Source organism: Euprymna scolopes, chromosome 14 (assembly GCF_053919585.1).
Source record: "Euprymna scolopes isolate OS-2025 chromosome 14, ASM5391958v1, whole genome shotgun sequence".
Taxonomy (NCBI): Eukaryota; Metazoa; Mollusca; class Cephalopoda; order Sepiida; family Sepiolidae; genus Euprymna; species Euprymna scolopes.
Window position 1 is genome coordinate 156,596,284 of NC_136495.1, and position 14,036 is coordinate 156,610,319.

General features: G+C 35.6%; 1 protein-coding gene across 10 annotated transcripts in view; it reads right to left on the reverse strand.

The window, feature by feature from the left end:
• The window catches only part of LOC145293304 (harmonin-like), a 293,814-nt gene that overhangs the window by 123,461 nt on the left and 156,317 nt on the right, over window positions 1-14,036 (reverse strand). For 6 of the 10 annotated variants that reach the window (XM_080139944.1, XM_080139937.1, XM_080139945.1 and 3 more), the window contains 2 exons: window positions 7,987-8,054; window positions 5,088-5,171 (listed from right to left, as the gene is read on the reverse strand). In XM_080139944.1, coding sequence (XP_079996070.1) covers window positions 5,088-5,171; window positions 7,987-8,054 — 152 coding nt within the window. Of the gene's footprint in view, window positions 1-5,087; window positions 5,194-7,986; window positions 8,055-14,036 lie in introns of all 10 variants that reach the window. The other 4 variants (XM_080139942.1, XM_080139946.1, XM_080139940.1 and 1 more) reach the window with 1 other exon arrangement.

A 14,036-nucleotide genomic window follows, 5' to 3' on the forward strand; every position in this document is an offset into this window, starting at 1 on the left:
AAAAACTTTTATTAAAAATATTTTTTAAATTGTGTACACTTTACAGAATAATAAAAATAATATATACATTTATTACTTTTAAACTTTTCAGATTGAATAAAAGTTTGCGTTTTTTTGGGGGTCTTTTGTTGTATTTTTTGCAAACAAACGAAAAGCATTTTTAAGAATACGTTTTATTTACAATTTTTTAATAACTTATTTTTTTTATAAAAACAAAAAGAGAAAAACTTTGAAATTTAGGAGTGTAATATTTGAAAATAGCGTTTTATTTAATAAGTTTTATTTCCAAAATTTATTTTTAAAATGTATTCATAACAAAACGTATTTGTGAATAAAATGCAAAATAAATAGTTTACATTTTTATATAGTGAGCAAACAAAAATATTTAAAGAAACAAAATTTTATTTACAAATCTTTGAACAACTTGCTTTTTATATAAAAAGAACAAACAAACTTGGCTATTTACTGACCTTCCCATGCCGGTAAAAATCGACATAAAGTGGAGATTTATTATAAAAAAATAGGGTGTCATATATAAGCATTATAAAACATTGAATTTAATGGAGCTTTCTCCCCAAAGAAAACAAAAAATTAAAATTGTCTCAGTCCAGAAGGATTTCTAATTACTTTTTTTAATGCGTATTATCTGCCCCATCTACTAAAAAATTCAATGTAAAGTTTAAAAATGCATAATTATAAAAACTGTTTCTTTATTTACAAATACATTTTAATTTAAAAAAGCCTTGTGCAAAAAAAAAAAAAACATTTTTCAAAGTGTAAAACTTCTAACATTGTCCTCGTTGGAGGCAAATAAATGCTAAAAAAATTTATATCTAAAACATACAAGTTAAAAAGATTTCTAACTAAAATGTATTTTCAACATAAAATGTTTCTTCGCTTGTTTGCTTGTTTGCTTCTAGGGAAAAATGTAAACAGTTTTTTCTTTGTTTTTGTTTTTTTGTAAAGTTTAGTTGTTGCAAAATAAATAGCATTTAAAAGTACTTAAAACAAACAAACAAAAAGGCAGGTAGATGGAAAAGTAATTTTATTTTATGGTAAGATTTATTTATTGTATATTTGATTTTTACCCTTAGTCGCGTGTTAGCTTCACTGCTAAATCCCCGAATACTTAAAAAAAAAACAAAAAAAAAACAAACAAAAAAAACAGGTTATGCATATTATATATTTCCGTCTGCTACCGAATTAAATCGCAACGCTAAAAGTGTGCGTATTTAAAAAAAGAAAGAAAGCACAATATTTTATGTACAAGAACACGTTATATGCACATTTTAATAATAATTTAAAAAAAAAATGTAAATAATCCTCCTTTTTTTTCAATAACAAAATGTTATCATATTTATAAGTACAGGCGCACACTCTAAGCAAACACCGAATTTCACGAGCATCTGAGACGTGGAACTGCGGGAAGCGACAGTTTCCCAGCGGCCGTTATCGGCTGTCTATAAGTGCGCATGCGCAGAAGAGAATTTCATTAAGAAAGTGTAACTGTGAATTTCACAGCTCCAAGCAAGTTTTATTTTTATTTTTATATGAATTTGTAGATACCGACATTAAACTTAATGATTTTATAATGTGCACATAGAAAAAATAAAATAATAATAATAATAAAAAAACAAACGTATTATTTTTAATTTTATCATTAATATTGTGTAGAAATAATTTGGAGGTGCTGCAGTCCCACAGCTCCATGCACGAGCCGCCACTGCTCATACTGCTAGACTTTGGAATTCTCTCTCTGTTTCTTGTTTCCCTGACTGTACTAATCTGCAGAGGTTTAAATGTAATATGAATACACTTTTCGCTGCTCAACTATCCACGATTTCCTGTTAGACATGATTCCAAATGGTAGCTCCTTCCATTCAAGTGCTAATATGCCTTATTTGGGGTGAAAAAGAGTTAAACGAAAAAGTCTTAATCCATTCAAATGTTTCTACAAACTTACAAAAAATATTGGATCATGATACTTTACTTCTGCATTTTAACCTTCAAGTTATTATCGTATCGTAATGGGTCCCGACTAGAGCAGTCAATTAATAAATTTGATTGAAAAATGGACAACTTTCACCAATTTGGATGATACACCTGAATTAATAAAAAGAAATAATATTTTGCACTCATCAGCGAATTTTCTGAATTTATTCAAAATGATTTTTTGGATCAACCTTGACCCCAAAGAAGGCCAGATTTTTCCTTCAATAAACAGTTGAGACAAAATCTATAATATAGCTTCCCTCGCCCCACCCCCCATCCAATCTGTCCGGCTTCTGGTGCTATCTCAACTCACGCATACACACGGTTATAAGCATACACACACAGATACTAATGAATACACAACTCACAAACTTTTCTCATTATCGTCTGCTCATCAAAACAAATTTATTTTAAATAATCCTAACTTTTCTCATTGAACTTTCTTCCTACAATGAAAACTAATGAACACTGACTCTTATTTATTAGTTTTAATCAAATATAATTCGTATAATTGAGTTGGGCAGTTTTGATCACAGTTTTTCAGACCCATGGATAATCAGACCCTTTGAATTATCAACTCAAACTTCTTCAATATCTCAATTAAAGAATCCCCCTCGTTCTGGAGATATTAACAAATATTCTGTTTTCCTATGTAAACTTCCATTTTATAAAAGATCTCTTTTGTGAATTTAAGCTTTTGAATTTATAACATTTCTCCCACTCTTTGACATTTGAGTATAAACTGAAAAACAGTTTTCATTAAAAATGTCTCCCTAAAACTGGCTCTCCCCAAAATCTTCTATCCAAATTGGAACCCCAAAAAGATCCTCGGCCCCTAAAAAGTCCATGGTTCCAAGTGGACAATTCTATGTGAAGAATTACTACTTATTAGTTTGGTTGCAAAGCAATTGTATGAACATGCATTTGTATGAACAAGCAATTGTATGAACATGCAATTGTATGAACATGCAATTGTATGAACATGCCCTTGTGCATCTACTAAACAGATTTTGATAGTCCTTTAGGGAGTTGAGTTAATGCTTTTCGGGCACTCCCTAATAAAATAAATATTTCAACACAAGCTACTGAACAAACGAGCAAACAACTTCGTAAAACTTCACAAGGAAAAGGTTTATTGAAGCAAGGGTAAGATGCCAAAAAGATATATCTAGGATAGAACATGTCTGCCTTTGCCCGGTAGTTATTCCCAAGTGGGAATCGTCGATACCGGTGTAGGGAGAGAGAGAGAGAGAGAGAGAGAGAGAGAGAGAGAGAGAGGAAACAGGTCCGCTCTCTTTGATGTCTCGCTAGAAAAGGGAAGAGTTTTTCTCATCCAGGACGGAAGCAGTTATAGTTCCTTAAGGGGGTAAGGAAGATCCCTGTGCTATGCCTCTGATTGGTCAGTATGTGCCATATCGCACAGTCAAGGGAGGCACTGACGCACAAGAAAAAGAGTTCTATTTGTTTCTGCTACAGTCCTATTCGTTGTGCTGATAAAAACTGTTGTTTGGTCCTGTTAGCACTGAAACAAAAGAATTCGCCATCTAATCCAAAATTACGACTTCAGTTTATAAATAAATAATAGATGTTTATTTCTTTGGAGATGACAAGTGTTACTTGTTTTCCTAAGTCGAACAGCAGACTTGCAGAATGAAAATTTTCTATCCTGGTCCACTGAAAAAAAAAAATCAGTCTAATCTGACATGACACACCCTCTGATATTGAGGGCCACCAAAAGCCAACTGACTACCTCAAAACGTCCAACTCCCATACCTTCTCCCCCGGAAAGCCAGCTCTAGCTGCCTCTCCTTCCTATGTCCTGTGATGTTTGCATGCTTAATTGATTCTGGCCTTTGTTAGTGGTCAACATTCGACCACTCAGAAGTTGACAACTCGAAATATCCACTGGAGATAAAATCCAGAAATTCTTCGTCCATATCTGCAGATAATCTTGCGCATTGCTTTCTCAATCAGGTTGGTCTCATTATGATCCACAGTTCAATGAGATATTTATATGTTATTATCCCCTGCAATGTCTGTCCTCATATGCACCATCAAAACATTCTGAGCAGCACATGTTTATACCTCCATGATCAAATAGTGACCATGGTTTCATGCAGTTGTAGTTTATACATCCGACAATGGTCGAAATCTCTAAGGTAATTTTGTAGTAAATAGTAAGTAAAATAATTTTCTTTTTGAAAAACTATTTGTTTGTTAGAGAAATCGATTGATTCCTAAGTTAATTATAAAGCTTGTGTTGACATGGAAACATTTTACATTATATAAAGGGATAGATGAAAGAAAATTCCAAGGTTAGAAAAGTTCAACAATATCAATATTTAAGCAACTGTAACAGAATCAACAGACAACTCAATTCACTGTTTCCAATGCGGCTTTCTATTCCAATAGCTTGTGACACTCGTTTCCTGCTGACTATTTTCGTTTCTGCAACCTTTCTCTCATGGACGTGATCTTGCAAGTCTCAGTCTTTTCTATAAATACTATTATGGAAGGTGTTCTTCAGAATTGTCTAATCTATTTCCTGCTTCCTTTGTTCCAGGTTGTTCGACTTGTTAATCTAGTGGTCTCCAATAAATTGCTAATTTAATACCTCATTCTAATACAGCTTCCAATTCCAGTAGCTTCTTTCCAAGAACTGCAAGCGTGTGAACCTCTCTTCCTCCTGACTGTTTTCCTCCTACTTGTAGCCTTGGTCTTTTCAAGACTAAGACCTACAGGTATCTTTTGTCTTTGTGATAATCATCTTTCATTATTGTTACCGCCTTACATTAAGTGGCTTCATTGCTTGTCTGAGACGATTTCCATAAAAAATAAATTACCCACTTTTGATATGTTCAATTTTCCAAAAGTTAAAAATCTTCATAATACATGTAAAAAAAAAAAAAATTAAAACAAAATGAATACAACTGTTGGATTCTTTGTAAAAGTTTACTTAGTAAAGGATAAAGGTGATCTTAGTATAGGCTTTTGTGTTCAATTCAGTCTCCGAACAGACAAACATAGCATAAATATTGTATACATTCTTGTTTTTTTATTTTTTATAAACAGTCGTTCAATTCATGTTGACTCACCGTATTTCTTCATACAGAAGGATTCTGTCTGGTTCATTAATGACAACTTTTAAGTCTGACATCAAAGTTGGTAAATCCAGGGATCTGAAATCAAATAAACAAGAACCTTTTTTTTTATATAAAAGGGAGAATTTTATAATAGGGAAAGTTTTATAATAGAGACAATTTCATAATAGGGAAAATTTTATACTAAAAAAAAAATTATAGTAGGGATACTTTTATAATAGGGAGTTGCTTGTAATATCTATGCATTATAGAAAGAATCGTTATTTACTTGTATTCTTAGGTGCATAGAAGTTAGACACTAGATTGGAAAGGAGGCGGGGATTGATTAAAGTTATGATCCTGGACATTGCTTGGATGGTTGGTTTGATTTATGGCATATCAATAGATTAGAATTTTCCTTCAGTTTTAATCCAATAAAATTGTTATAGTCTTAAAGAAATGCTCTGCTGAGCTGGCCTCTGGCCTCTTCAAACTCGCCAATAAATGATTTGCTGAATTTTGCTTCTATAAACCCTGCAACATATGCCTTGCTGAAGCTTGCATCCTTGATAGCTGGAAAATTGCTTTTGTGGTACCGGTGTTCAAGAATTTTGGTAAGAGAACTAACCAGCAAAATTATCGCCTTATAAGTCTCCTCCCACTTTTTGCTAAAATACTTGTATCATTAATCAAACTAGTTATAGTCAACAACCTCGTTAATTTTAAACTCCTTTTTAACCAATAGTACGGATTTAGACAAGCCTGTTCTACTTTGGATATCCTAAAAGTCATTTTGGAATGCATTGAACATACATTAGAAAAACCTGATAAAGCTTGGCCAGTAATGCTTGATATATCCAAAGCCTTTGACAAGATTTAGCACGAATGTTTTATCATGAAAAGTAATTCATGCGGTATTACTGGATGAATACGTAATATAATAAGATCCTTCCTGGCCAAAACAAAGATCTAGGTTGTCCTTGATAACCGTTTATCTCGACAACATGACATTAATGCGAGTGGTCGATCCTTGCACCATTATTATTCCTGATTTTTATAAATGATCTCCTTGATGCAATTGTGTCCGAGATGGGAATATTTGCCGGCCATGCTATTCTAGACATGTGGAAACACACACACACACACACACACACACACACACACACACACACACACACACACACACACACACACACACACACACACACACACACATCCAAGGCAATGATTACATACTTAGAAAATGATCTCTAATGCTGCTATGTCTAATCTCTTTTCTTTTAACAAATGTAAGAAATCTTTTTGGCCATTGATTACCATGGCTAATAGCATCCTTCCTGAGAGTTTATCATTCAAACTCCTTGGCTTAACATTCACAGGAACATGAATTGGAACAAATACATAGAATACATTACAAAGGCTGCTGCAAAGAAGGTAGGCTCCCTCTACCAAGCTAGAAAACTTTTTTCACCTGTTAGTATCCTATATATCTCTACTGAACCACCATTCAGCAATGCATGAGGTATTATCACATCTTGGATGGTGCACCAACCAGTAGACTCTCTCTCTCTCTCTCTCTCTCTCTCTCTCTCTCTCTCTCTCTCTCTCTCTCTCTCTCTCTCTCTTAGACAGAGAAAAAAAAAACAAAAAAAAAACGAATCTTTAATCTAATAGATCCCACACTATCGACCAAGCTTCAGCTCCTGTCTCATCACCGCAGTTTTGGATCCCTGCACTTGTTTTACAAGTACTTTAATGGAATGTGTTCCAACGAATTTATTGTACTAGTGCCTCCTCGGCATAAATACCCTTAATAAAATATCCACACTTTTACTATAGATATACCCAGATGCCAAAAGCTTCTATCCTCGAACTGCTAGCATCTTTCGGTGACTGTATCAACATGCAGAAGTTTAAATGGAATGTGGACAAACGTCTTGTTACACAACTCCCCTCCTAGGATGGCCCTGTAGGGATGGCCCTTAATTCACATGGCAATTGTCTTGTTTGAGGTGGATAAAAGTAAAAAAGACATTTTTAATGTGAATAAAACTTAGTTAAAAATGATGCTTTAGACTAAAACAAAAATAAAAAATTGTCACAATGTAGAACTATTTTTCTCTCACTTACTGAAGACAGAACAGATACTACATCTTGATCTCAGCCTGAAGACTCAATTGATGTGGTAGGATATAATATATCCCATGGTAATATCATCGCAATATTGCATGTCTGTACCTTTTTTACAAATATTTTAAGTGAATGTGTTCTGATGAACTCGTTGCACTTGTGCCCTCTCAATGTACATATCCTCAACAAACTCGCTTAGCAACAAAATCTCACCCCTTCACTGTTGAGGTCGCTAAATGCCAAAAGCTTTCCACTCTAATAATTTCTTCCCTCGAACACACTTTCGAACTCCTTCCTGCTACCTGCTTCTCTGATTGTACTGATATGCAGAAGTTTAAATGTAATGTAAACCAACATCTTGTTAATTCTTCCTATGTTCTCAAATAGTAGCCCCTTACGTCCAAGTAGCGATGTGCCTTCTTGGGGGTCAACGTGAGTAAAAAAAATAAATAAAATAAAAAAATAAAAACTGATATCAGAACACTGCATTGCTTAAAAACGTTTCCTTATCTCCCCTCTCTCTCTTTCTTTCAGTCCCCCAGTCTTTTTTCTCTTTCTCTCTGTTTGTCCCTCGCTCTCTCTGTCTATTTCTCCCTCTCTCCCAATCTGTCTCTTTCTCTTTCTGAATCTGTATCTGTCTATGTTTGTCTGTCTGTCTTTTTCTTTCTATCTATGTCTGTCTGCCCCCTTCTCTCTCTCTCTTTCCCTCTCTCTCTCTCTTTCTCTCTCTCTCTCTTCCTCTCTCTCTCTCTGGTATCTATCTCTCAAAAACGAAATGACTTACTTTTGATATTTGCGTAGGGCATCAAATAGAATTTCTTGTTCATATTCCTCTGGTATAAATGCCTTCACCTATAAAATAGAAAGGAAACAGACATGGCATCTAAATCTCAATAGACGAACCGTGATCCGCTGTATCAATATTAGTACAATATACATTTAAGGCTTTGAACCGATGTTGTTAATAATACTCTTGGGTATTGCTTCACGAGAGGAGAGAAACAAAAGAAAAAAAAAATTATCACACACGGTAGCATGGCCCTGAACAATTTTGTCCACGACAAAATCCTAAACAATTCTGTCAATTCGAACCCGAACATCTCCGACGATTTGACACGACACGATCCCAAATAACTTTGACAATTTGACATAACACAATTTTGAACAACTTCGTCGATTCGAACCCGAACACCTCCAGCAATTTGACATGAAGTGATCTCAAACGAAATGACTCAAAACGACATGTTACCAAAGCAACCTCGGCAGTTACAAGTCCATTGTGATGGGATGTCTCCTCGCGGCTCCGGCTGCATGGAGACAGGGTAGTACAAGTCAAGGATTCGTCACTTGACACTTAGCCCAACAGGTGAGGGGCCGGGAACCGGCCCAGCACCTGTTGGACTGAGGTACACCGCCTGGGTAATACCTAGGAGGTCCACCCTCCCAGGCCTTGCCACCGGGCTTTCCGGTGGGGCAAGTTTATTGCTTGCTGCCTGAGGCGCCCCGACCGGGGAATGCCGACGGGGTTACTCAGGCAATTTTTAAAATTGCAGGAGTGCCCCTCCTTTAGGGGAGCCTGCGGGTATCCCACTTTCCAGGCCTTGTGCCAAATATTGCCGATGTGGGCGGCAATTAAATATAAACCTCGGCAGTTACTCTCCGAACACGTCTGGTATCTGCTTTTTATAGCCGTTGGATTAACTCATTTTCGTCGTAGGTAGACCCACCTAAAACATTGACATACAATTCTTGAGTGCTTTCACGCATGATCGTCACAAAACTAAATTCCTGCATTTTTAAAAATTTTAAATTTTAATTTAAAATGTAGAATAATCATGCACCCAGCACAACAGACTCTCCATAGTGAATTGGCCACTTGTGCATGGCAAAGAGTCACACCCTTCAAGAGATAACTCCGTTAATATATATTTTTTATTTTTTATTATTACATTTTCACCCCAAACAAGGCAAATTGCCACTTTGGTGTAAGGGGCTACTATCAGGGGCAACAACTACTGGGGTACTATGTAGGGATTTGGGCAGCAAGATGTCGGTTCACGTTACACTTGAACCTCTGCACGTCAGTACTGTTGGGGAAGCAGGAATCTGGAATGGAATTCCAAAGTCTAGCGGTTCTGGGGAAGAAACTATTGGAGTAGAAAGATCTTTTACATCTAGGGATCTCTATTTTGTGGGGGTGGGATTTAGCAGCCTGTCGGGTTTATCGAGGGTGCATAAACATAGACAGAACACGGCGGATCTAGAGGAGTGATAAACTATTCTGCTATGCTCATGGGTAGCAGTAGTTCCTGTGGCAGCCAATGAAAGTGTGGTAGCGGCTCAGAGAACAGTGTGGTTATGCGGATGACCATCTTAATGACAACGGAGAAGCACATTACTCCAGTTAGTGGAGAATTATAACAAGATGGTGTCTTGACAAAATACCCGTCCCTTTAGAGGAGTTGGTTTTCAGAAGGTTATCCATCCGTAAAAAAATGCTTCAATCCCGTATGTCATGTCACACAGGGCAGAACTTCCAACCCTAGGACACAGGGGTTGGAGAGGAAGGAAGAAAAACTCAGTAGAAAGAGAAAGAAATAATAGTAAAAAAATAAAAACTAATTAATTAAAAATTTTATTACTGTTTTCAATTTCTTTCCATGTTCAACAAGATGTGTAAAAATGTTCGTAAAAATAAAAAAAAATAAATAAAAGCAAAAATAAAAGGAGTTGTCGAAAATGTTAAATTGTCTTGACTCGGCATATGAATTCCTGAAAGTAGATAGAAATTAACTTAAAAAAATAGATTACAAAATAAAATTCTCTAAAAACATTGATTACAAAATAAAATTCTCTTAAAAATAGATTACAAAATAAAATTCTTTAAAAAACAAAATTACAAAATAAAATTCTCTTAAAAAAGATTTAAAAATTTGAAAACACAATAAATTACAAAATTTAAAAAAACAGTATGAATATAATTATCAGCCCAATACTTTAGACTTTCTTTTTCTTCTTTATTTATGTTTTTTATTTATTTATGTCACCTTTTAACACTCCTTATCGTATGCTACTCCTACTACTGTAACCCTTCCTCTTTCTATTCCCATACTTCTGTCACCTCTCCTCACATTTCCCCTTCTTCCACCACTTCTCATCTCATTTGGCATTCTTTCCACTATCTAAAACATTCACCATGAAAACAGAGAAACAAGATTACCAGATTTATATGGATATCACGTCGATATTTGTAGAGAGGTTCTTTGTAGAAGTGTAGTGACCAGCTAAATCAAGTCCCTCGTCACGTAATCAGAAGGTTCTATACAGGCGGAATTTATTCATTTCAGGAACAATTTTATTTTTTCACCGGTCGCCCACACAGTCCTGTCAGCACATAGAGATGCAGCTGTAATGCATCACGTTTCCACACAAATCTAATGGACTATATTTTGTCTATTCGCATATGTAGACAGTGAATGGGTTGGAACATTCGAGAAAGCCCATATATAAGCCCCAGCGCACCAAAATCAAAACAGTCTAGGCAGTTACCACCCATAATTGTCGCTTACGCCAGACGCCATTGAAGGATGTTAAAACTGCACCGAGTCTCAGTAATAATTCTGTGATTTTCAGACAGCTTTTCGTAGGCTAAATAGCTGCTGCTCGAAATTATCACGCATGTGGACGCCATCACACGACATAAAAATCTGCACTAGTAAGAATGTCACGTTCAAATTGTAAACGGACAAATTACTCAATCCCTGAACTAATGAAGTTCATGCAAACAATAATGGACGAATATTTTTTGCTTACAAACTTTTACCCTCCTGGTATTTTTCATTCACAGGGTTTTCTACATAAAATTATGCTGACATTAATAATTTCCTCAGTCTCAGAGGATTTCTTCGGTCACTTAAGACTTCCAGCAATACCTTTACAATCATGCAAATATTTGTTTTCCATTTGAATAATGTTCTTGAACTTTCATCTTATTAAAATACACATCTCTCGACATTTTTTTAATGGACCCCAATCTTTTTATTTTATGTTCATGGGGAGATACTGAACATTCAAGAAGGAATGTGACATGTACATTTTTTTTTTTACACAGTGATCACCACTTATCAAGGCCCGGAAGCCACTCAGGGATAAGGGTTATTGCAAGTACATTACGTTAGTGTGGAGCTTTGATGAAGTGTTTAATTAAGGGGGCAGTTCATTAGGAATTTGTTAACATTGGACTTGAACACATCCAAGTTGTAGTCCGGAGGGAAGCAGGCACACGGAACAGAGTTCCACAGGCGTACATATCTCACAGACAAACATAAACCTTTTCTGGTTAAATAAAAATTATTTTAAATTAGCCTGAGTGCCCGGCCTTGCCCAGATGTTTGGAGGTGTCTGTTGAGCAAAAAAAAAAAAAAAGTGGTAGTAGGCAGGTAGGCTCGAACCCATGACGTGAAGGCGGAAAAGAAAGTGAGAAAAAACCTGACATCTTACTGCTACTCGATGACGCTCTCTTGAATCGGCACTGCTTGAGTCCAGTGGCAAGGAGATGTGCTAGATTACTGGAAACAATGCCGAGATAAGCAGAGTGCACATACAGCACCTGGAAGTCCTAAATGGTCACCCATTTTAGTACTGACTAAGTTCAATGTTGCTTAACTTCGGTGATCTAACTGGAACCAGTGTTTAAATGTGAATTATGCCATGTATGCCATATTGTGCCAAATACACCTACCATAAAATCCTAAAAGTATAACAGGAACGTGAAAAGTTAAAAATCAAAAAAATTATACTAATTATAATGGACAGTAAAAGCAATATGTATTTATTTGCAAATATATATCCATCCCGTCACACAAAAATCTGCCTGACGAATAAAGAAAAGGGAAAGCACAAATCTATTTCTATAATCAGACGATTTCTTTCCTTTTTATTTGTTGTGGGGGAATCACCCTCCAAATGGACTGTTCTATCCATTATATAAACCATAGACCTTTTGATTCCAGGTGTGGATTAAACACCAGAGCGACCCTCGCCTGCTCGGTGATGTTTACTACTCTTTTCAGTAGTAACCTTTTTACGTAGTTGTTCCATACATTGTTTAAACTCTATTGCGTTGTTCTGTTTTCTTTGTGGCTTATTGCAAGCCATAACACTGGCGACATAGGATTTGGAGAACGTACCCACGTTTAAAAACAGTGATCCAAAAACTAAACACTGACGACATGGGATTCAAGGAGCATACTAAAATCGAAACCAGTAACCACATTGAAAAAAATACTCGTGTTGAAATAGTATTCTAAAAATACTAATGACGTCAGACTCAAATGTTATCAAGCCTAAGGAAGTGTCTAAATACTTGCGACTGAAAGGTTCATGGTAACTAAAAAAAACTAAAAAAACACACAGATCATTACGGAAAAAAGAGTTGAAAAGAAAAAAGTTTGTCACGACTGCAAAGATAGCGCTGTACTTTTGCAAAAAGAAAAAGATTTGTCACGACTTAGAAAGGTAAATTTTTATACTTTTGGAAAAAGAATTCGTCACTTGTGGTTTTCGCTGCTAAAATCGGGCGTTATTTTTTTTTTCTCTGGAAAAAAATATACACTTGATATTTTCTTTCTTTAGACAATGAACTTTTTATACATTTATTTTTTTTCTGTTCGTTTTATTGCCTGGAGGAAGAAATAAGAAAGAATAAAACGGTTTTGTAAAATTCAGCGAACATTTTGAAATTGCTAATGCTGACAAAGCAAAATGGACGTATTGAAAGTAGCGTTGGAACATTTGACCAAGTTGCATATCAATGCCGCAAAGCGTCAGTCACAATCCAAAAAAAACACTGGACTGAACGTCAAATACGATTCAAGGAACAGCAAAAGGAATTGCAAAAACAGTTAGCAGAATGTCAAATACAAACCGAGGAATAGCAAAAGGAAGTTCAAAAACAGTTAGCCAAACATCAATTACGAACAGAGGAATTGCTTACAGAAATTGTTAAGAATAATGCGAATGTGGAAAGCAATTCAGCATTTTCTCAGAATACAATATGGACCGCGATAGACAATTTTAAATACGAGGAAGAGGAAAAATCATTCCCAGCATATTTTCTGTGATATGAAGATTTTTTTAATATTGACTGCAGCAACTGGTCTGATCAAAAGAAAACCAGACTTCTAATATGAAAATTGGAAATGGCTGAACATGATAAATTCGTGGATTACATCTTGCCTTGGAAAATAGCAGACTCATCATTCAATGAGACGGTAAATTTGTTAACAGAACTTTTCTCGCCGAAAGCGTCTCTTTTCCATAAGCGTTGGAGATGTTTGAATGTGGTAAAAGACGATAATGATTATTTTGCCACCTGCGCAGCTGAAGTGAACAAACACTGTGATGACTTTAAGTTGTCTGAACTAACAGCAAAAAATTTTAAATGTCTTGTGTTTGCGTAAGGGTTAACCTTGGGAAAAGAGGCGGAAATCAGGCGCAGAGTCCTTACAAAATTAGAAAATGAACCGAACTTAACACTTCAAAAATTGACCGAGGATTGTCAAAAAGTAGAAATTATAAAAAAAGATACAAGAAATATCGAAGCAGGCATCGCGAATATAAAAAATGTAACTAAGAAAAAAATCGTCGAAATGGCACACAGACACTATGTGACGGGACACCGGACGATGCCGGGTGTCCCGTTCAGCTAGGTGAAGATAAGAATGCTTATGGACGGGGGGGGCGTGCTGATACTGTGTCAAAGATTAAGACAGGCGTTTATGAGATTCTGTTTTAATGGCAGAAACAAAAGAGATAACTCTGAAAATGGGAATT